Below are 24,752 nucleotides of genomic sequence, written 5' to 3' on the forward strand. Positions count from 1 at the left end.
AAGCTCTGCAGCCGATTCTATTCCAAAAAAATTCATTTTATTCAAAACCGTTTTCATGCAACATAAAATATGAAAACAATTTGCTTATTAAGCTATAAATCAGACAAGACAACGTAAGACATTGAAATCACTGCACAGATCAAATATTGCTGTTGAGCTTGCGCCCTCCAGGTTAAGAACCACTGCCCTAATATCAGCCCCTGACAGCAAATCAGTCGCTTTTCGTATTGATCCAACGTCTGCAAACGTTGAATCAATATAAAAAAGGACTGGTTTGTTGTCTGGAAGTTAAACATGGCATGAAACGGAGCCCAAACTTGTGATTGGAACCCATATCCAGATAGCAAGAGCCGTCATTTTTACATTGATTCAACGTCAGCAGACGTTGAATCAATGTAAAAATGACGGATCTTACTGCTCGGATAGAGACGAGACGTACCGAAGTTTCATAGTGAGAATGAAAACTCTACTGTAAGTTGTCGCGTTTGGTTGTGTTGCTGTCTGGGAGAACGGTGATCTGCTTCTTTTAGTAAAGTGTTTGTAGCCGATCGTCGAACAAAGCTCGCATCTAAGTTTCACAGCACGTCTGCACCACTTGATGGCAGTATTTCGACAATGTTCGAACATTGGAAGCTTGGCTTGTTGTTAAAAAAATACTGCGACATTAACTCGACGAATAGTTTGTCGGTTTGTTTGATCCGTTCGCCATGAAACTCGTTTGGAAGCCTGCATTTTTTATTAAATTTGAAAGCTAAGCTTACAATAAAATGGCGGATTCTTCATCTAAAGTGATCAGGGCAACAGCTTGATTTCAAAAACCAGAGCAGCATCACCAAGTGGTAGAACCGATAAATTAATGTTTGATTTATAAAACTATACGTTTCGCGTTTTTCACCATATTTGCTATCACACACACGATTAGCCTACCCCTACATTTCCTCACTTTTCTAAGCAAGCAAAAACAATCGGTTCGAGTTAATATTGCTAATGATGTGGTTTGGAACAGGCTTTCTGGAACAGTGGTGGACATGCTAGTCCTTCCGCCATTAAGCTGCTTCAGAGGGAGTTAGTCGGCTATGACGGAGTGGTGAGAACATTTGCACGACGCTAGAAAAGATGTCGGTTCGATGCCGTACCAGAGCGCGCGGCTGTGTCCGGCATACCAAATTAAAGAGCTGCTGGTTGGATGATGGTTGCTGCTTCCAGCCGCTTGCTGTTTTGCATCTTTAACCACAGTGTAGTCAGTTTAGTTTGTTTTTATTTCTGACCATGACAACGAAAAAACAATATATGACAAACATAGCAGAGGTCTAGAAAAAGGTAGAAGCGACAAAACGTGGACGTTATAACGTGCATGATACCAAAGGAGGACAATCAGTTTAAAATATGGCACGGTCGCAACACCTCAAGTCGTTGGTAACTAGTCCACTGTGCGTTGTCGCAATGATCGCAACATAAAACGCGGTTATTTTTTATTATTATAGCTTTGGTAGAGAGATAATTTTTGAATACCATAGACAGATAATAATTTATAGCAACTTTATGGGATTGAACTGTATAATTCAAAAACAATACACAAAATAAAAAGAAAACTACGTTTTTATTATTAGTATTTTTACTGGAGCAACACGACTTTGTGTCACATATAGCCTACTCCTCAACGACTGGTAATATTATAAAAAGATTGCATCAAAAAGGTTGTTTTCACACCAAGTTGTTGTGTGGGCTTGCTATGGACCATATGCTTTCTTATTGAAGACTGCAAATGCGTGTGTGAGCGCGCAGGAAACGCACGTGTCGGTATGCCGGCACGCCACGCTCAATTGTGAGCATGCATAGGTCGGGAACTGTTCATTGCAGTAGATACTGCGAGTCTTCTTCGCAAAGATCACTTTTGGACTTCTAACTTACACTGTCATAATAGTAAGTCCATTCCTTGCCACCTTTGTGACTAGGCTATTACAGTATCGTCTTGTACTAATAGGATGCAATTAATAATCTTTATTCAACAGCATGTAACACCATGGATTGACACTTATTCAAGAGTTTAATTCTGTCTTCTGTCGCAATAAAGGAATTCACAATGTTTGCTATATCCCAATATTTTCTAAATACTTGTTTTCACAACATAATTGATTAGATTAGCTCCGATTTTAGTGCAACTGTTTAAGGGTCCAACCTGATCCTGATGACCAGAATTCAAAATATTTATTCATTGGGATCATAGTAGAAGCGTACACGTAGCGATCTCTGTCAGCACACTGCACAGTAGTTGCTGCAAATTCTACTCTAATATCTAAAGATACTCCCATGAAGACTCGATAGAAGAAGATTTACTTACATTTTGCCCCAAACACACGAAACGGACAGGAGCGATTTAAGCAATGTTTTTCCTACATGGCCTATATTGTAGTACAAACCTTTAGATAAGCCATTTTTGTTTATTCCCACATGTAGGATTGTTAAGAGAATAATTCCGGCCCGGTCCCTATAAGATGCTCGGGGTTCCACAAACAAAATAGTCTACCTTTACGAGACACTTCCTCAAGGAAAGATGAAGTATTTGTAATTCCATTGAGTAAGCAGTTTTTTCCAAAACGTAGGCGTAAGATTTTTAGGAAAATAAAAATCAGGGTTTTCGTTTTTGGGGTTCTGAAAAAGTTACGGCTTCCTAAAATTGTCTAGAGTCCAAAAGTACCACCCGGACACCATTTCAATTCATCTGTCAAGATGTGGCCATCCATTATTGTGCAAATGCACTATGATGTAATGTAAATGTATTTTTTGCAATAAATGTTTTTATCACATTCAATTCTACTGTCTTTGATAAAATCAAGCTGTTAAAAATCATTGATAAACATACTTAGATATTGAAACATTAAATTTTTGTAATTGAAACGTGTAATTAATGACACTTGGAAGGAATCGCGATTACAAAATTTTAAAACAATGTAATCGTAATGTAATTAAAAAATGTAGTGATATAATTGTAATGTAAATAAACTGAAACAATGTAACTTAAGTCAAATTGATACAACTCTGGTATCTGTATCTAACGTTAACAACACCTACTTGAAGTCCACTGATTCTATCTGAAATTAGAAATGTGATCAATTTTTATCACTTCAGATAGTGCAAATTTATTTGGTGTAAATAAAACTAAATGTTGTAGATCGTGCGACAAAACATGCTGAAGGGGACTAGAAACAAATTAATTTTTAACAGTCATTACACCACAGACCCACTTAATTTAAATCAAGGCAACCTTTCTCGGAGCATTTTTATCTGAAACAATGGACGAAATAGATTCTGAAAGTTAGGAAGTTATTTTGAAATCGATACAGCACGAATTATCTTAAGGAAGTGCTTACTATCTAAAACGTTCAGTATTGTGCTTTACCGATATGGCGAATCAAAACAGGAAAGGTAGCCTAGTAGAGAATATTATAGGTAGTCAAGCAGACGTAGATTTATTACTAGGCTGTAGCTTGATAGTTTGCGCCACAAAACATCTTGCATTAGCTGCTATGACTATTATTTCGACCACAACAAACAGCTATAAAGAATTTGAGAGGGCAAATGCCTATCAGAAATCTTATTCTCTATCCCCTCCAACCAAAGAAGTCAGTTGGTCCATAAAAGCATAATTTTCGTAGCCTCCTGACTTTTTTTCGGTGAAGTTTGCATTTCTGCAATCCGTAAGCAGCATCAAAACAACCAAGCCAGTAGCGTAGCCAGGAATTTTGAAAGGGGGGGGTTTGACCACCAAGCGGCGGGGGGTCTGGGGGCCTCCCCCAGACAATTTTGAAAAATTACTTCGAATTTGGTGCATTCTGAGAGTATTTTCAACAAAAATGTGGGTACGAATATTACTGTAAAATGGTGCTGTCCGGTGGCATAGCAAACGGATAAGATCATGTTTTCTTCGGCATTTTTCGGAAGTAAAGCTAAGTCTCTATGTTTTCTTGTTGCTAATTCCTGGCTGAGATGTTTGAATGTTTGGTATTGGCAAAACTCGCTCTTTTAATGCAGTTTCGCTTAAAATTAGGCATTTTTTTTAGACTGAAAGCATCTTTCTCAATATCGTGACGTCACACGCGTGCCAAAGGGGGGTTGTAACCCCCAACCCCCCCCCCCTTGGCTACGCCACTGAACCAAGCCAAAAGATTTTGTCCTTAACGAAACTGTCCTTTTTGTTTTCAATTTGAAAACTGCGTCTTTACAACATTTATAAACGTTTTGTGCGTTGATTTGAAGAAAAATAGCAGTTGTAGCCTACATGTCATTCCTTGCAAGTTTTTCAAAAACCAATTGAAAACATTTTCTGTGTGGTCAGTTTTCTTCAACAAGGAATCTCTATATGCTTACTCTCGAAGTCAAACCAATAAAACTAAACCTCTTAAACCTTAATCTCCCACTCTTATATACAGTAAATTATTGCAATTGTAAGTTATTGAAAATCACTGTATTTTTTTAAAGTTATTGTGTTTTGGCAGAATTTGCTCGATTAAAATAACACTTGCCAATTGGAAACAAACGTATAACTTCTGTCGAGTAATATAGACATTGATCATAATGTTGCGAAACTCAATGTTTAGCCTATTTACAAACGGAGTCAAGTAAAGTTTTTGAATAAAAATGTTGGTTGTCACGTTTCGACATTATTTACCGTGGCCACGTTATCCATTATTGCTGCTGATGTTTCCCTTTTCACTTAGTTAATTTATGGGAAATCATTGCTGCTGTTAAATGGTTGCATGTTGTTTTAGTAATTTTTTTGTCATGTTTTCACACTGATTCGACAGCATCTACTTTGGTTTTTTGGTTGGAAAGCGATACTAGCCGAAGCGCTGCATCTATTTAATAGACGAGCTGGTAACAGCATGCTAGCTTGAAACCAGCAGTCCTTCGTGCACGCATTTCCGCTAATGCTAACGTAGTAAGCGTACGGTCAGGCTCTCAATCAGTTATTCAGATACTTTGCCGGCAGTTGACTGTTTGCATGAGAGCTTTTAGTAACCGGGTGTATGTGTTGTTGTAGTGTGTCAAGAGTTCAGGCTCGTGAATTATTTCTTGCAAGTTTGCAACATATTTTATGACTGACATGTTTGGTTTTGAACTGTACCGTTTTTAGAACTCATCATTCAGGTTAAAGTGTTGTATTATAGTTATACTCAGTTGAATACAGACAATGACATCTACTCTCACAATTCCTCATTTCATCAATTACTCCGGAGCAATACCAGGAGCTGTACCACGCCCTATTCCAGGAGGAACAATTCCTCCAGTAACTGCGGTTCCAATGAATCCTCAGTTTTCTCAAGGAGTTATTCCCGTCACTTCTACAAATGGAGGAGCAGAAAGTTTTGGCAACCTCTCTATCCCGACTCTACAAGTACCGGTCATCCCCGTTGGAGGAGGATGCTATAACGAGTAAGTTATTAGGTTTTAGACGACTTTCAGGAAATCGCTTACAGATTAATTTGATTAATTATCACCAGCAGGTGCATTGGAGTTTAAAAGCAGTAAGTGAAGTTGTTCGTAAGTACATATTTTTACACTAATTCAACGTCTGCAGACCTTGAATTAATGCAAAGATGACGGATTTTGCTGTCTGAATAGCAATATGTGCTTGATTTCTTTGTGAATTGATATCACGCTAATGTGTAACTTGTAGCTTACAGCTCAAATCGAAAACAGAAGCCGGTTGCTAAAACAATTATTACAGAAGAAAATGTAAAATTTAAATGCATCGAACCATGCTGACAAAATAATAATGAAATCAATGAAGCCTGAAAATAATAGGAGAATTGTGTTTGATGATGATGATGATGTTATTATATACCTTTAAATTATGTTTAGCATTTCTGTGCTCACTTCTCAGTATACGGTAGTTCTTGTAACCATCAGGACATTCTGGGAAGTCTTAGTCTATTGACAAGTGTTAATAACCATTTTATAATAACAGTTATCAGTTGGACTTCACGCATTATAAGAATATAATGCAGTTCTGAAAAGTGAAAAAAACTTTTACAGTTTTTTCGACAATTCATTCAATAAACGCTTTACCAACAAATCACACTCCTCTTAGCAAAATAACAGTTTTTGGCACCGAATCATGTGTTGGTGGCTGTGCTCTTCTTTGACACACATAATCAAAAATTTTCCTGCAATGATGGAATTGTGAGGTTGCTTGGTTTTATACCTTCATGGCACAGGCAAGTGAACTATAAAACCACAATGAACGGCAAAATACCGTACATAACTTGTGTTTGAATAACGAAAAGTTTGGGTGTTCATCAAAAATATTGTCGTTTCTAACAATAGTTGCAACTTTCATCAGAGGAATGCAAAAGTAAAAGCCGAAACATACAAGTTAATAAAACAACTTGTGTATTTCTGCTTTTACTTTTGCATTCATCAGATGAACGTTGCAACTACTGCTAAAAACGATAACTTATATTTGTTAGCTTGATAGTGACTTGCACTGAAAGTACGCTGTAGTTTATTGAAGGCTTGATTTTGGAGTCAACAACATCTTCCGGTTGTAAGCGCCAGTCGTTTATGCTGCCGAGCCCCCAGGATATTTTGCCTTCCTGTTTATTACGAGTCGTGCGTTGCGTCACCAGCATGCTCCTCTGCGTTGCCGAGTCAATACATGCTCGAGCTGGTACAAGGGTACAGCATGGCCTAGCCGAGAAAAAAATTAAGTGTTACATCCCAAATAGAAAAATCCGTCATTTTTACATTGCTTCAACATCTGCAGACTTTGAATCAGTGCAAAAATGACGGATTTAGCTGTCTGGGAAAGATGTAGCATAAAAAATATTTCGACTTTGGCTAATTTTCACAACTACTGATCTACGATTGCGCAACTATTCAAAATGAAACAAGAAGCAGAAATTGTGATAATGTGTAGTACTGTCCGGCGAATAGATAGTGAATAAAACAGACTCCAAACACTATCGTCAAGTTCTGTGATATATCCAGCTTAATGGAGTATGAACATATGCAGGGTCGCATTTAGAGAAAAAAAGGCCCTAGGCTATTGTCCAATGTCGGCCCCTAACTACCACCCTCAGCCACAGAGACGAGTATTTCAAACAACCACTGATACCACAGTAAATTATTAGTGATGGAGAAATATACACTCAAGCAGGGACGTCGTCAACACAGAATTTCGGGAGGGTGCAAATGAAGAGGCTATTATTGCACATGCCAGTTACCCTGGGAGCATGGGGGGGTCTGGAGACCTCTCCCAGAAAATTATGAAGAAACGTCTCAAAATTGCGCATTCTGAGAGCACTTTGAGCCCAAATTAATAGTAAAACTTTGTCAAATGATGCTGCAACAGAGGGAAAAACGTCTATTTAAGTTACTTAAAACTAAAACAACTGTTTTGTTCTGTTTATTTGCATCGTTGCTAGAACTAACACTCAATCAATGAATCCTTTGTCAAAAACAGTACATGTTCGAATTATACAAGTTTTATATACACTGCAAAAGTGACACAAGTCCTCACACTGACAGGGATACAACGAAACGACCTTATGGTCTACTTGTCTATTGCCACCCTACAAAAACGATTATTTTATCATGTCAAACACAAAAAATGTTACTGACACTGACAATGTATCAATATCTATTGGCCAATAGCCTATCTTAACAGTCTGTTAATTGGTGCATACATAAAAAATATTTTGGGGCCAATTGCCCCTGATTACGCTCCTACACTCAAATGTTGAAATTAACCATTTGAAGATAACGAAATTTTATAATTTGATTGTAAACATTTTGTGAAACGTTAGGCTACTGTAAAGTAGGAAATGTTAGTCAAAGAAAATAATTAACTAACATCGTTCGTCAAAAATTAGCAGATAATTTTCTCAATGACTATTAACAATCAAGCCATTTTCAAAGTAAGTTAAAAATGTAACCTTTAACCTGTGTCATATTTCTTTTCCATAAGAAACACATCAGAAATTGAATTTGCATTACGACCTGTGTATAAATACTTAGCCTACTTTACGTTATTAGAACTGGTTGCCAGAAAATTTCACGTTATTGCCAGGTGAAGATTTCTCCAAATATATAGGCCATGTTTAAACTTTATTAAATATACGTGTTTCATCTTAAATTTTGAGGCCCCTAAATCTTTAGGCTCTTGGTTTCAGCCCTTTTAGTCTGATAGTAAATCCAGCACTGAACATATGCTTCGATAAGCCTACCCGACAGGAAGCCACGTGTAACTTGAGAAAAGCTGCTGTTCTGCAACAAAAACTGTATTTTTCAGTTCGAAACACTAACTTACCTGTTTGGCGGGCTGATTTAAAATTATGGTTAAAACTACAACTTGTAGTTGAATAGAAAGGAATGGTGGACAACAACAAAAATTCTATCTCTCCATTAAGAAAGCGATGTATTGGCAGCGTCCGGTGGATGCAACATCGAAAGAGATGTCAGCAAAACTTGAAAGTATTTTTCAATTGTAATCGTATATCGAATTTACGATTCACACATGCATTATAACATACATTACAGTACAAGAAAAGGCTTTAACTTTGATCTATTCTTGTTTGATAACAAAAAAGCCTGGTTGCTCATTGTGTACCAGCAAGCACATTATACAATATCATAACGTTGTTTTTACGTGACGGTTTCTCATTTAATTACCAAGAAACTAGCGCACGATTCGAAGCCGAAATAGAAAGTTACTATAAACATGATGACACAAGAAAGCTTCAAAAGTCGTCCAAAACAGTCCATTGCATGTGGCGATATACAGTCTTGCATTGTTAGATACGACAACTAACCAATAGAATGACTCAACACTAAAATAAAATGTTGTGCCAACACTGTGAGCTATGCAAGAAAAGAATTATCTAGATTTTTAATGCTTCAAATGTACATTGCTCTTTTATTAGAACATATAAAACATGATAGTTTTTGAGCCCAAAGGGTATTTACAAGGCATAGCCAAGATACACTGCTTCACTCCATGAACAGTTATATGGCTTGGTGTTTGATTAATTCTACAACACTGCCAAGCCATTAAGTGATTATTGCGTTAAATTCTATTCAATTTAAGCAGTGATTTATTTGTTTTGACAAGAACTAATGGCTTCTCTTTGATCTCAACGTGACCGCTTTAAGGTCAGGTAGTAATTTTCTAAAATAATGCGACAAAAAATTAGATTCATTAAAATAAGTAAATTTATTAAACTTGACTTGACCCTTTTCATAAATAGAAAAGTGCACATTTCCAATGGAAATTCAGCATCTTTTGTAGAAAATTTAGACAATATTTAAATACACTACAGTAGAAATTTGGCATAGATTCTATAAGATGATATTGTATCGTTAGTCCAAAACAGCAGCAAAAACTGTTACAATCAGAAGTTGTTTAACAGAATTTAAAATGAATCACCATTTTATACGATTGACTAGGCCACATTTAGGCTTACATTATGATATGAAAAGCTATTTACAAAACAATGTCGTTGTCAAAATTGTCAAGATAAACAATATTTTTCTGGTTCGTAAGCGTTTTTCACTCATATATATATATTTTACAGTGGTATGGAAGTAGTATGGCATGGAGAATTCAGTCGACTTTTTAGTAACTTTTATCCTCCTCACGTTTGGTACCTTACAATCACTAACCAAGCACCTCAACACAAATGGAAGTTCCATAGAGACAGTGCCAAAGTTCGCTTCTGCTGCCAGGTATGAGCACTGGGTTATTTTCTTTAAAAAATTTTAAATTCACCGGTTGCCTCAATGTCACTAACTGAAAACATTAGCTTTGACAACACAATTTTTGAAAGTATGTTTTTTTGTTTTTCTTTGAGTGTTCTTTAAATTTAACGTGCCTCAATGCAAGTGCTTATGAAACGTACAAATAAGTTAATCAAATGTGAGATTTGGATTCCAGGTGCAAGAACATTATACTGCTAATACTGAATTATCCACAACTGACAGAATCTTTCAATCTACAAATATTTTTGTCGCTGTTATGAAAACAAGAGCCTATTTTTACTTGTGAACAACATGCATCGCATTGAAAGCTCATAGCTAATTACCAATGCTGCAATTTTGCAGATGTTCGATAATTTGTTGATATTCCAAATTGCTTTCAAAAGTTTTCAGATAATATTCTACTGTCCCTATTTTCCGATAAAAATAGATTTTAAATACTTTTGATTGTATGATTGTATAGGGTAGACTTGCATAAGCTGAAAGAAAACACATTCCTTTTTATCTAGTCTAGCCTACGCATTTCGAAAGTTTTACAGCAAGTTATGGAATTACTTTATCAACATTGAAAATGACAGTGCATTATTGTCAACATTTTTCAACAGCATTGCTTCAGACAGTGCTCTTCTTGTGCAGGATTGTGGGAATGGGTGGACATCAATGAAAGGAAGAGTGACGTTCTGGTTCTATTTGGACTATGACAACAACTCTGGATTTGTGCAGTTCAAGTTGTACGGCCAACAATGTAAGAAATGCAACTCGGGAAAGTTCGAATACGTCATGTGGTACCCAGAGGAAGTGTCCAAGGTAAGAATAAAGCAATAGAATTTATGGTGAATAAAATTTGACCAATATGTTTGTAAGATATTTCTCATTGAAATACAAGGGTTTAAGAAATAGGCAGAAACTGCAGTTAAATTAATACAAAACATGCATCAAAACAATTTTGAACCTACGTTATTTTCGTCCCAACAATTAACAATAGGTAACTGTAGGAATCATTTTCTAACTAGGCCCACTTTACAAAATTATGTATTGTACGCAGTGAATGGATAGGTATAGCCTACCCGAAAAACAAAAACAAAAATTGTAGATTTACCTATGAGTTTGCTTCGCATGGTATAGCCTGGCATGATTGCGCACTGGCTCTTTCAATAACACTAGACAATAGAGACAATCTAGCGACCGTTTCCTCCAATTCTGTATAGAGTTGTGACGTGTACAAATGGCGCTGCAGTTTGGCTGTCTCAGGTTTCATTTTTGATATCAGTCTTGCAAACAGAAATCAATTGAATTCATGGCACCAAGAAGCTAAAACTTAATGCGAGAAGTTACTGTAAAAAAGCGTGATTGTTTTCTACTTACTAAAACATTTTGCACTACTTTAATAGAAAAAACTTACCAGACCATGGTGGTATGAATTTTGTAATTGGCCAAGCGCACTCTGAAGCAAAACAGTCGTTGTTGTATAACGATAAGGTGGGAGATACTTGCTGCAATGCTCACACTTTTTTTTTAAAACAATTTTTTCATTACTTTTTATTAACCTACTATTGCTACTTGAAAGCGTTTAGAATATCACAGTAACAATTTACGGTGAACATTTTAGAACATGGTATAGCCTATCCGTTTGCGTTATTAAAAACTCAAAGACGTTTTTTGGTCATCTGTCACTAAAGAAAAACACGTTTTATTTAATTTTTCTTCTCTATTAAATAACTTAAAAATAAACCTTTCTGAATTGATCGGTGGGCGGTTGGGCATTGCAGAAACAGTTGTAGCTTACGTTTGATGAAAATTGGCACAAATTTAAATGCCAGTGCAATCTCCAATAGGTTTAGAAAAAGCACTGTATTTACTTCATCGCAGGTATAGTCTGTCGCATGAAATGTTAACAGCTTCATGCTTGTCGCAACACAGCAGGCTACAATACTGTTTCACGCAAGGGGCAATGTAGCAGTTTATTGACATGCTTTTGTGTCTCGTACACAAATCGCTGCAACTTATACGTTGATGTAGTAATCAAATTTATAATTTAAAAAGGATTAATTCCTTTCAGTCGCCTTGTATCATATATGATACAATTTTCAAAGTCTCCAGTTTTTTGTCGATGTAGCCATTTTCGTAGCCATATTGTCACAATTGCCACAATACAGCATATGACAAGAAATGTTTCTGTGCAACGTGAACTTCACAACGGACAAAATTTTCTTAATTTTTTTCAGAAAACTCTAATCAGTTAGACTTTTAATGAAATTAAAAAAGAAAAAATTCAAAACTGGTGACTAATAAGGAATTCAGGAAATATGCTTTACCAATAACGTAACGAAATTTACCAACATATGGAGATAAATCCAAAAGTTGTTTGACTCGAAGCATTTGTTCGAAATTAACAGAAATTTGTTGCGAAATGTTTGATTCATCACGAAACAAAGTGTTGTTTTGACAAGCAAGATTTTTTCAAACAGTCATGCAAAGCCACATCGTCGGCAATCTTGTAAAACATTTAAAAAAAAGAGTTTTGTAATTATTAACAGTTAAGAAACACACCAAAATAGATGTTCGAATTTGATCTACGTTGTAGGCCAGTGTCAGATTGATTATAAGTTTAAGGTTCAAAGGAACAAACATATCAGCAAAAAAATACACTTCAGCTACTGAAATATTGTTGACTATTAAGCTTGGTGTAAAAACTATTTTTTGCGGGTACGAGAAAGGTTTGTAATGGCACTCTTTCCTGGCGGCTGGGACGTGATCTAAACTTTTGTTAAATCTTTTCCTTTTCTCTGCAAGGTCATGTGCAATGTGTACAACAAAGTAGGGCAGACATACTACGGTTTTCTGCAACCTCCAATTCGCATCGACAGACGACCTGGACGGCCTCGTAACCAGCACAATGCAGAACTCTGCCAGGCATGCCGGGATGGCGAATGTGACCAGGTTAGTAGTATAAGAATATTCGTGATGCGATAAGTCTTTATTCAGTCTTTATTATGGTCTATTTTTATAAGAAGCCGTTTGTTTGAAACAAGTTAATTTGTTTTCATTTACATATGCCAAAGTGTGTGCAGAAGTTGTTTAGCTTGTTGCAGTTTTGTTCATTATCCATCACGATTTGCTAGCGTAGTAAAAATTAACTTCACGACTTCTTTGCAGGCTCGACCGATAAAACCCTTATTCAATTCCAACCCCCTTGTACATACTGCTTTGTCTGTACCAGCACCCCCGATCACAAGTTCAAGCAGCCAAACAGCAGAAGTGTCTCAAGCACAAAACACGACTAGTCCTCCAAAGATAGAAAGTTTTTCTGCCGAAGTCCAAAGCTCTATTCAATCATCTGATAATATTCCAAACAAAAAAGTTATTTCAAAACCATCATCAAATGATCAGTTCAGTAATGCTACTGCTATCACTGCACCAGTTACCCCTGGAGTTCGGCCTATTCTAACATACTCAGTGATGGGTGCACCACCAAAGTCAGCTTCGCTCAATGTTACTTCAAACCAGTTTGTTCCGCGTTCTGTTCCGCGCCCCCCAGCTGTCAATCATTATATTTACCATCCCAATCCTATGATAAACGGAACAATTCCGTTTCATCCGCCAATGTATCCTATTTTGCCGCCAAAATCCGTCATCAAGTCTAGTAACAAGCCATTGGCACAGGCAAACAATGTGACAACAATCACGAATGGCATGGAATCCATCAAGATAAATGCGACTTCTGATTCAAGAAAAATCGACCAAACAAAAGAAAGCGTTAAAGAAGCGGTAACAAACGCAGACAAAGATCAATCTAACAAGAACTCTTTATCCAAAGGAGTAACATCCGAAACAAGTTAACTAACCAAAAACACTGCGACAATTCATTGACGGCAATTTTCGTTAAGTGCTGCTTCATGATATCTGTGGATAATAAGCTGGAAGCTGTTGTAAACATTTTCTATCTTGTAATCCAGCAATGACAATCCTTCTCCAAACTTGGTTAGATCTTCGACAGCCGATAGGCTTACATTGTTCGTAAGCTCGAACTATTTTCAATAATAGCACTAAGCCATTTTCAAGTCGACTTTCACAATCAAGTATTTTGAAATATCTGTGTTATTCTAACTAAGACTGAACATTTTAAAACTTGCACAAGCCTTTAGGCTTACGTATGTTTGGGTGCAATTGGTCACTCTTATAAACAACTACAGTAAGCAAAAGACTTTAGTATTATTCTATGCTTACGAAATATAGCTTTTGTACAGGTGCTATTGGGAAAAAATGTTTTGTTGCCAATTGCAGTCCAACTTGGGAAAAAATGTCATTTATTGTTAGTTGAACACGGAAATACCAAAACATCTAAACAATCTACATTGTGTCATTACGTAATTCCAACCTTAGGTGTATATTTATTGTTAAACTTATTTCTTTGTCAAAAACTTTGCTGAATGCTGAGGCGTCATCTTACTCTGTAGTCTGTCCGTCGGCAAGGTCGCAGCAGCAGCTCTGATAACTTTACATTGACACAAGACAAACCTTTTCACGTTAATGTTACATAGATAACCGTTTGATCGATAAAATTTAAATCAAATCTGTCAACCTAAAGTCGAATACATTGTTGGAGGTTGGGTTGGCTGAGTCCCCATAACGGAAACTGTTCATCTTTGTAATTTCCTCTTAGTCTGTGTTTTCGCCACGTATGCGAACGGGCTGGTTCTTGCGGGTCGATTTGCTGCTTAATCATAGCATGATTACTTACTGGCTTGCTAAACGGCAGGAAGACCATTGCAGACAAATACGAATCTTTGAAAGCAACTAGAGTTTTAACATCAGACCGTTTCGTCAACAAAAATCACAATTTTAAAACTTACTTTCCCCTTCGACAAACAATAGGAAATAAGTGGTTTTTTAAATGGTCATAAACATGTAACAAAAGCTTTTTAGTAATGAAATCCTAACTCAAAAAAACTGTAAACATTCGATACTTAGCTAGATCAATTCACATGGTACCGTTAGCGTATTTGTAATCTGCAGGTCGCTGCAGCAGATGGAGTGTTTTGACAGGTAGACACTTTAAAAATAAGACAATTTTCTCTCTAACAACCAGCTGATTGCAGTCATTCTGATCTTTCTAACACTCCGCCAAAGACTTGATTCTTGCTTGGAATTTTGTTTGGTAAATAAAGAAGAAAAAAGAGTAACGGCTATGCTGGGAATCAAACCCACGCCATCAAAATTACTGTTTCCTAGCCCTACCCTTCAAGGCCACGCTGGCGACGACCAAACATTCAATTACTTTCTAACGTCGAAAGTCGCATGACTGCAATCAGCTGATGTAAATCTTGCCTTTTGATTGGTTGATAGACCTCATCTGCGACCTGCAGATTACGAATGCGCGTATCGTTACTTTAAGGAGATGATTGATTGATAGCAAAAGTGCAGAGCAATGCTGATATCATTCATGTCAGTACATCGGCCTGAATTTAGGAAAATGAATTTTGAAGCACTCTTCATCAAATATCAAATTTGTTTATCTTTCCTTTTTATCTAAACTTTGATATTTGGCAAAGCTCAGTAAAACATGTAAAATTTTAATTTTGTCATTTTTCATGTAGTTTATATGACTATGGCTCTATCCAAAAAAGAGAAACCAATTTGACTACATTTTTACGGCACTGATTGGACATTTAAAGCTATAGTTATCCATAAAAAAACGTCACCGATACTTTCATAAATATTCTGTTAACATTGTAGAAATTTCCAACATCAAATAATACATTTCTATCTTTGATTCTTTATTACTTTCTATACCATTTTTATCTGATTTTTATTCCCAGAATTGACAAATCAAAACAACAACAACTCTTTTTTATGTCGATATATTTAATACCGCTTCTTATTTTTTAATCAAATTACCAACTGTTAAGTTATTTATCAACATATTTTTGTCATTTTCAGCACTCTTCATAATCATCATCATCATCATCAGTATCTTTATGCAGATACTAATTGTTATGCAAATTTATCAAAAACTTATTTCAAATTGCAAAATTTTTTGTAAGTATTTGATAGCAGAACCCGTAAACAGGGGGTTGGTAGTTAACCCCCTGCACACAAATTACAAAGGGAGTTGTCACCCTTAAAATCTCCTTAGCTAAGCTACGCTTTGTCAGTTTGGTTGAATTTCAAATTTTAGCACAACTGCTGTCGAAAATTAGCATTTGCTGCAAAGACACTGTCTGTTTCATCTTCTTCTTCTTCGCCATCTGCTTCAAAACCAGCTTTCAGTCATTTTGTATTCATTCTTTCTCCGGTGCTTCGCACTTGTACTTTCCTTCATGATGGTCATTCCCCCGTTTAAGTTTTTAATTTTTTTCTAAATTGATTCAACGTCTTTAGATGTTAAATCAATGCAAAAATAACAAATTTTGGAAACTGACATTTCTATCTTCGCATTCGGCCATCGGACACATGACCTATAGTGTACCTCTATTAAGTTTAGATATTACGTACTTTACATAAGAAGCGAAAAAGTTACTTGGAAATGGGCAATAGTCAAATAAAATATATTTCATTTTGCTTGAATATTTTTATTTGTAACATAGAAATATATATATTTATTTATCTATTAGTAGTTAGTCTTTTCAAAAACTAACTTTGCACGGTCCCTTACAGACAATTTAAGACTCGTTTGAAAAATGAAATGCACAAAAAAATTTTAAGACCATTTTGTTTTTTGTAAATCATGTAAAATACGATTTGCAATAAGCTTTTCAGACTAATCTTGTATATACTGTATATTAAGTGTTGTTTTCTGTTGTGTTGTTTAATTACTTGTGAAATAAAACCCTCTCACCAAAGTTCCTTAGCCATGCCCGTGCAATGCAAACATACCATGCATTTTGCCACATAGCATTTTGTTGTTGTTTAGTTATGTACAGTTGACGTGCGGTGTATGTAATTAGGGTCGTTGAGAGGCTAATTTGAGCCCAGTATCAATGACATTTTCTGGCCCCCAAAACAAAACACTGGTAAAAATGCACCATAGAAAAAGCTAATGCAATCACCCCCTACTACATTTCGTGGTCACGATGCGATGTTTTACTGAACTTCTTGAGTCTTCAAGAAAGGTTTTGGACCCCTAAAATCTTCTCGGGCCCGGTTTCAAAAGTAACCCCTGGGCCCGTCTGTCAACGCTAATGTATATAATTGTGTGTGCGTGAGTTGGTGTGTTGATCCTGTCTCTCATGATTATTCATCTATGATCAATACATAGTGTTATTTCAACGTTTATTCCGGTTAAATTAACGTTAATGCCACAATTTGTTGTTTTTTTATTGTCATGTCATATTTTGTATCATCTAAAATTATTTGAATTCCATGTAATCATCAAATACATGAAAAAGTTTCATACTTCAAATTGAAACAATCACATTTCGCTTTTGTTCAATGCTACATTGTAAAATTCGTTTTTATTAGAAGAGCTGTGTTTTTTTTGCTTCATATTTTTGAAAATTGTAAATAAAAATCAACAAATCGTTATTAAACATACACAATCATTTGTTTTCAATCAAAAATTATTGTTTTATGTCTGGTTGTACTTCCAGCTTAAATTCACCTGGTATCGCAGACTTTACGAATAACATGTAAAGTATTTTTAACGTATTTCAAAAGTCTTTTTTGTTTTTAATGGATCAAAAACATAACAAATATTTTTTGTTTGAATTTTTTTTTTGCTAAACTGAAAAATATTTGTTCAAAACTTTGGTGAACAGCCGAACAGGGTTTCTTGCTGTAGGCTGCTTCTGCTAAAATTTCAGGCAGTAATCAATCCTGTTTACATCGATTCAACGTTAGTCGATAAAAAAAAAGGAAAAAAACGATTGGTTTCCTGGCTGGGGTGCAGCCTACAAATTTCGAGCAAAAGACAAGATGTTTCTTCAAACCCAAACGGACGTCCCCGCAGCAGAAACTGCAGTTTGCCATTACATCACACACGAATTATAACGATGATGCAATGTTCAAAAGTGTGGGAAAAACGTTGAAACAAAAACATGTTTTGCAAGCTTCGTTCTGATTGCAGCAGAACTAAAGTTGGCGAAGCTAACAATGAAGTCGAAGATGGTAGACCAGCTCAGTGGCCGAATGGTTTCGCCTTCGTCTCTGGTGCTGGTAAATCTGGGATCGATTCCAGGTCAGGTCACACTGAAGTCTTTAATAACGGTACCGATTGTGTTCTTTCTTGCATAACGCAGTGAGAATAAGTGGGGTAATAATGTGATGACATCGTAAATTAGACACCTGTCGCTAAAGGACCTTAGCTGTTGTAGAGTGACAATATATAAACCATAATATTATTATGATTAGAAGATGATATATACGGATTTGTTCGAAACGTGTTCTTCATCGAATCAACATGAAGTTTTCACAAACATTTTTTGAATTGAAATAATGGGATTGGATAACAATATTAAAAGCAATATAATAAGCTAACATACATATTAAATTCAAACGTTTTTGGCAAAGCTCTATGGTCTATGCTTTCATCAAGAAAATAATTAATTCAATACATCTACACAAAAACAAAGAGAACTGTATATAATATTACATGACCATAAGAAATATTACAATTTGCAAGACCAACATACTCAGTGCAAACAAGCAAATAAATAAGCCCCAATCTATTACCAGATGTTTGCTAGAATGTGATGGCTATCCCTTGTCTTCGAGGATGATGGCCTTCGCAATAAAATAAAAGCTAACGGTGAGTTCTTAAATGGCTAATTAGTCCAATCTTGGCTTTGAAAGTTCGGTTACATTTGGTACATTTAAGATCCTTTGGGAGAGTTGGTTGTGGGTGTGATTGTCGTTCTTTTCTTTGCATTCTTTTTTCTTTTAACCTTTTAGATCTGCTCTTCTCAAACGTGGCAACACCTTTCTGAGTGGCAGATCTCCAAAGCAGCCTATCCTCTGCGGTTTCCTCCCAGTTTGTATAATTGATGTTACACATTTTAAGATTACTCTTCAGTGAGTCTTTATACCGCTTCTTTTGTCCACCTACCGAACGCTTACCCTTAGCCAATTCCGAGTAGAACATTTGCTTAGGGAGACGCTGATCTGGCATTCGCACTACATGCCCGCACCATCTGAGTTGATTTCGAATAATGCGGGACTCAATGCTTGTTGTTTCAGCCTCTTCTAGCACGCTCAAATTTGTTCTTTTCTCTTCCCAGCTGATATTCAGAATTTTGCGCAGGCAGCGTTGTTGGAATCTTTCAAGAGTTTTAATATGGTTTCGGTAGGTGGTCCAGGTCTCGGAAGCATATAGTAGTGTTGTGATAACTACTGCATTGTAGACGGCGAGCTTTGTACTTTTTCGTATGTTATGGTTGTCAAATATTACAATCACAAGACGAATGAAGCATTGCGAAAGATATTTCAGACAGGAAATTAACTGTTACTTACATTGATTCAACGTCTGCAGATAACGAGCGATAAAAAATATCAAAAACTCTAAGTATCGTTGCAAAACAAACAATAAACAGAATTTCTTATTAGTTGAGCAGAAACGATGCCCCTCCAGCATACGATTGTTTTGCTGAGCTTGGGTATGCGTTGGACTAAACAAAACATTTGTGCTCTAGAAGGGCATTATTCCTGCTTAGATTGGACAGAGCTTTTAAAGTAAAGTGCAGCGGGCCAACGAGTACCGCAGAAGTAGTCTACGTATTTTTCAAGTTAACGACTTTGCGATGGAAAAAGGAAGAGAAAGGAAGTGACAGATAGGCAGATATATTCTCATCTTAATAATAATAATAATAATCGTGTTTTTATTTGTGAATTTTCGGCACAGTATTGGTGGAGTTTATATTTGGCGATAATGCCATCCTGGTTCGACACCCGGCTTGAGTTGGTTGTTGATGGACACTGTTTACTTTCACCAGTGTGTAATAAACCAAGCGAAGGAAAGGCAGCCTCGAGAATTGTCGGCTGTGCAGCAGAGTGGTGAGAACGTCTGCGCGACGTTCGAAAAGACGTGGGTTCGACACCGCTCCAGAGTACGCGGGTGTGTCTCAGCAAAGACACTTAATGGCAAGCCACAATAAGGGGAGTAGATGACTCGAAGACTATATGTCACTTCGCTGCTTCCTGTCGTCTGTTGTATCGCATCTGTGATCGCAGTGTACTGTATGTTATCGCAATGAGCGCAAATAAAAGCACGATTATTATTATTATAAAGGAACTGGCCACCCTGCTCTCGTTAGTGCTGAAGCCTTAGTACAGTGATTCGCAAACTTTTTCCATTCACGTACCATACAACAGTTTCATACAGTGTTAACGTACCACCTATAGTAATACAGTATATTAAAAAATCTCAAAGTACACGACAAAAGGCAAACAAGTTTAAGTTTAACGAATATCGGCAAAGCGCTCCAAGACAAAAAGATCATTAAAATTAGACTAAATATAATTAAGCTGTCGGCCTGTCCCATGAGTAGAAGACCAGGCTGCACTACTTCTGCTAACATCAGCAGCGACATTGAAAACTGAAACGTTTTAATGCTTCTGTTGAACAACCCAGGTCAGGGGTTCTCAAACTGTGCGTCAAGACGCCCTGGTGCGATGTTTCAATTTTTCAAAGGCGTTGCACAATGATTCCATTTGTAACTTACCTAAAATCCATTTCGGTAACAAAACGCTCCCAGATATTATTTTTCCGCATTAAAACTCATTATTACGAAACTGTAGCAAATAAAAATGACTGAGATTCCTATATCTGAGTGCGTCGCAAATCAAACAAACTTTTCAAAAGGGGTTTCAAAAATTTCTCTGTTGCGAGATTTTTCTTTTGTAGTTTTTGTAATGACAAATCAAAAAGAGGTTATTAATTTTAGATGCCTTTGCTCCGGTGTTACCAACAGAAGAAAGAAGTCAGGAGAAAAATCGACAAACTTTTTGTTTGTCTTCAGAAGCTTGAGCTACCTCAGAATGAAATCGAGTAGAATATTATCAGCCAGTCTCCAGTGTAGTATTTAGAAGCGTGGGCTGAGTAGAAAGAAGCGCAGATTACCAAAGAACAGGCATGATTGCATTTTCGTTTCTGAGATACCAAAGATATCCAGGTATCTATGGTCGATTTGTTACTTTTATTTTATTTGCCTAGTAAGAAAGAGAAAAGCTGGCCTTACGCCTAATAGACAAAAACTTGTAAAGATGATAGCCTTATATTCTCTATTGAGTAGTCTTGAGAACTTTTTCAGGCAGTAGCCTACTTCGCTTGTTTTAGTCATGCTCTTACCAATAGTTACGGTCTATAAAATATTTGTTCGACTCAACAATTCGATAGACTAATTTTTTAGAAAAGCCTATTTGGTGAAGCAAAACTGCACCATACACAGCAGTTAGCTAATTGCGTTACATTGCACAGGTCATGTAGTAATGTTTCATTGTAGTCTATTAGCAGGTGTTTTGCATTAGTAATAATTTTATTTATACTGGCACAGCAAAAACAATATAAAAATTATTAATGTTATGACTAGTCATTCATATCTGTGCTACGCACGCATAGTATAGCAAAATAGCATAACTACAAATGATATATCACGTACATAGTGCATTAGCTTAAATGGAGTGCAGTATTTATATAGTGCTTTAAAAAGCTTAAAAAACTATATGTTTTATATTTAAAATTATTTTAACTGACTCGGAAGAGTCAGTTGAAGATTTCTTTTGTAACTTAAGTAGATCTTTAACTTAAGGTTTCTCTTGGAAAATCTACTTAAGTTACAAAAGAAATCTTTTGAAAGAAATGATTTTAAAGTTGAGAAAAGCTATAGAAAGTTATCTATTGGCACATATTGTGAGGATTGCTGTGACGAATCCATCTGTTTACGAAATGAACTTTTAGGTGGAAAGATACTTTAACCATGATACTACACAATTTTAGTATGAACTCAAAATTGAAAAGTTGAGGCTTTGATAGTTATTAAACTTAGCCTTACAGTTTTATAGTAAGTAAGAATGTTTTTAAGAATATTTGATAAACGAAAATGTAGCCTACAGTCATCATTATTATCACCCTTTGGTTATAGTCCACTGATGGGTGAAGGCCTTCCTCTGTTCTTGCCGATCTAGTCGATCGTGTGTTTTTTATGTACCTGTATTTATAGTTTGTTGTTCCACATTCTTGCCAATCTCATCTCTCGCCTACAGCGGAGAGATGAAAAAAAAACATGTTTCTTTCACAAGTTTTTGCTTTGGGAAGCAAAAACTAAACTTTTTATTTTTATCAGTTTGTTTTTTGTGGCATAATTTCAGTACAGCTAGCTAGCAAAACCTATCACAACTATACTGTAATGATTAAATAGGTTATGTCTGGCCATGGTTCAGACAAGAGCTGAACCATTTACAATTGTAATTGAAATTAAGTAATTACAAATTTTCATGTAATTGTAATTGAGACCTTTTGTTGTTGTGTAATTTTAAAAGATTTTGCCCAAATCACAATCACACACAGGGTTAACCGCAACACATCAGCCCCAGCAAAACGATTGTTTTCAAAGGCCGGCAACTTTTCTACCGCAAAAGGGAACTTACTTGATACAGCCAATTTTCCTAACCTAATTTTTATCAAATGCAATTCTTATGTTTTTGATACAATTAAACAATGAAAATATTGTTGATCAAGAATAATATTAAAACATTTAATTTTTACAGTTGAAACGTGTAATTAATTACATTTAAAAGTAATTGTTGTACTTTTCAATTTCCATAACCATGTAACTGTAATGTAATTAAACATTTTGATGATGTTGTTGCAATAGTAATCCAAATGGACCTGAAACTATGTAATTGATCTAACTCTTGCTCGGACATTAAAAAAACGAAACTAAAATATTTTCGAACTCTTGTTTGAGAGAAGATATATTCTTATTTTAAAGTTTCGACATAGTATGTAATTTCAATAGAATAAAACAACTAACGGTTTCAAATGTGCTTTGCTGCCAGTCACCTCTTCGTCATCTGCTTGCTCGTCACGTCATCTTGCCTTTGCATAACAACGCTTCTTGTTTGCTCACCTAGGAAGGCGCCAGCTAATGGCTGTGACAGACCGAATGGCAAAAACATTTCTATATTACAATTGTTTTCAAGCGCATGGGAATCGTGTTGACTGCGGAAAATTAAAGAAAAAATATCGTTATTTTGGAAAACTGTTGAAAACCTGAAATCAAGAATCAACTCTCTTTTAGAAACCAAGATATATCTCAACAAAGAACCAACCGATAAGCAAATTAGCAGTCCTAATCATTTATGTGACTAGAAGCAAACAATGAAAAAGAAAGTGGGTTTCAAAGATTGTTGTTTAGGAAACACTGCTTGTATTGTTTTTTTGTTTTTGTTTATAGACACATGTCTGCAAAAATTGCAAGGCATGAAAAAACTAAAAGCTTATAATTTTATTGTACTAACAAAATAACGCGTGTTATTTGTACTTTTGCAGCATTAAGATGTTGATATTATTATTGTTTAATGAGTTTCTGGAATGAAAGTCAAGCTACAGAGAAAGTGATTCTAGTTTTCAGTTATTATATTTACCTTTAAAGCTGCAGTTTTTGATCTAAGATCAGGGGTCACCAAACTACGGCCCACAGGCCAGAACCGGCCCGCAAACTGATTTCATCCGGCCCACCACGTGCTGCGGAAATAATGAAATGAAAGTCAAGCTACAAAGAAAGTGATTCTAGTTTTCAGTTATTATATTTATCTTTAAAGCTGGAGTTTTTAATCTAAGATGAATTATTTTATAAATATGGCAGATGGAAGATAGCAGAAAAAATGAACTTTTTGATTACATCAGTTTTATAGCACCACCATACGGGTATGAGTTTATCAATCAGTGTCAAAGTAGGGCAGCAAAGAGGTGGCAACTTCTCTTGCATCGGTTTTCGAATCCGCAAAAAATAGTAGACTGATTAATCAGAATAAATTTATCAACGCTCTCAGCCAGATTCTGGAGGCTGTTGTTTTGTGTGCATTCACCCAAAAAAATTTGCAAACTTGTTTTTTCAGCTGATGTATATTCTAGCGGATGGTACTTTCTGGACTTAATACTTAAATTAGTTTACAAGATAGATCTGGTCTGGTTTTTTGCACTTGATAAATCTGAAGATACTCACCTCTACATAGAAGTACAAGAAAAATGCTTTCTGAAGGGTTTGGCAAAGTATTTCTCGCCTCAATCTGTTTGCAAGTTATTGTTCACATTTTCTATATTTTTGTTTGTATTTTTCCCGATTGGAAACACAATTCATGGCAAATGTCGTCAGGACTCATTGGAAGACTCGCTTCTTTTGGTGGCATTTGGTGGGAATGTTTTTCTCCAAAATGGGGAATATTCGTTTGCGACAATTATGGAAAATCGCCTATTTTTTCAAAAGGTAAATAAATTCCTATAGCATGAAGCATCATTGCCAATTTTTAAGTGCTCTTTTCTCTTCTTGCTGTGACCTCACAAAGAGCAAAGCATTCAACTTATGAAAGTTTTTACAATTACGAAAGTTTTTATGAAACAATTATGAAAGTTTTACAATTTTACTTATGGTGTAGTATATAATAAAAATAAGTTCTTCAAAACTTCTATATTTGGCTTCAAATCTGGTAACTACTGTAATAAGTTTACACTTAGGTGAACAAACAAAGTGGAAATTGACATACAGCTTACAGTTGCAACTTGTTTTCAATGCTTTACGACATATTTGATTTATTCACTTTGTTTCTTCACAAACAGCAAGTACCTGAAAACAAGTAATTTTTATTTTAGATATATAGCCTACCGGTATATGCTGAATAGCCTACCGGTATATGCTGTATAGCCTACCGGTATAGGAACTCCAGTGGTGTTAAGCAGGGTTCTGCACTAATGTGACAGTAGCTTACCATTTAATAGCCAACTAAGCAACAAACTCTGCCTTGCCTGAATGATATCTTTCTGAAACCAGCTTGGTGTGTGCATC

At 35.9% G+C, this 24,752-nt stretch overlaps 1 protein-coding gene across 1 annotated transcript in view; it reads left to right on the forward strand.

Moving 5' to 3' along the window:
* The first annotated feature begins 5,138 nt into the window (after window positions 1-5,138).
* Window positions 5,139-24,752, forward strand: part of LOC145781717 (uncharacterized) — a 32,968-nt gene continuing 13,354 nt past the window's right edge. Inside the window, exons 1-8 of the mRNA XM_082593386.1 lie at window positions 5,139-5,433; window positions 9,576-9,726; window positions 10,393-10,563; window positions 12,550-12,696; window positions 12,913-13,591; window positions 18,972-19,036; window positions 23,556-23,617; window positions 23,908-24,176. Coding sequence (XP_082449512.1) covers window positions 5,192-5,433; window positions 9,576-9,726; window positions 10,393-10,563; window positions 12,550-12,696; window positions 12,913-13,591; window positions 18,972-19,036; window positions 23,556-23,617; window positions 23,908-24,176 — 1,786 coding nt within the window. The 5' untranslated portion in view covers window positions 5,139-5,191. The remainder of the gene's footprint in view (window positions 5,434-9,575; window positions 9,727-10,392; window positions 10,564-12,549; window positions 12,697-12,912; window positions 13,592-18,971; window positions 19,037-23,555; window positions 23,618-23,907; window positions 24,177-24,752) is intronic.

The sequence above is a fragment of the Aplidium turbinatum genome, chromosome 13 (assembly GCF_918807975.1).
Source record: "Aplidium turbinatum chromosome 13, kaAplTurb1.1, whole genome shotgun sequence".
Taxonomy (NCBI): Eukaryota; Metazoa; Chordata; class Ascidiacea; order Aplousobranchia; family Polyclinidae; genus Aplidium; species Aplidium turbinatum.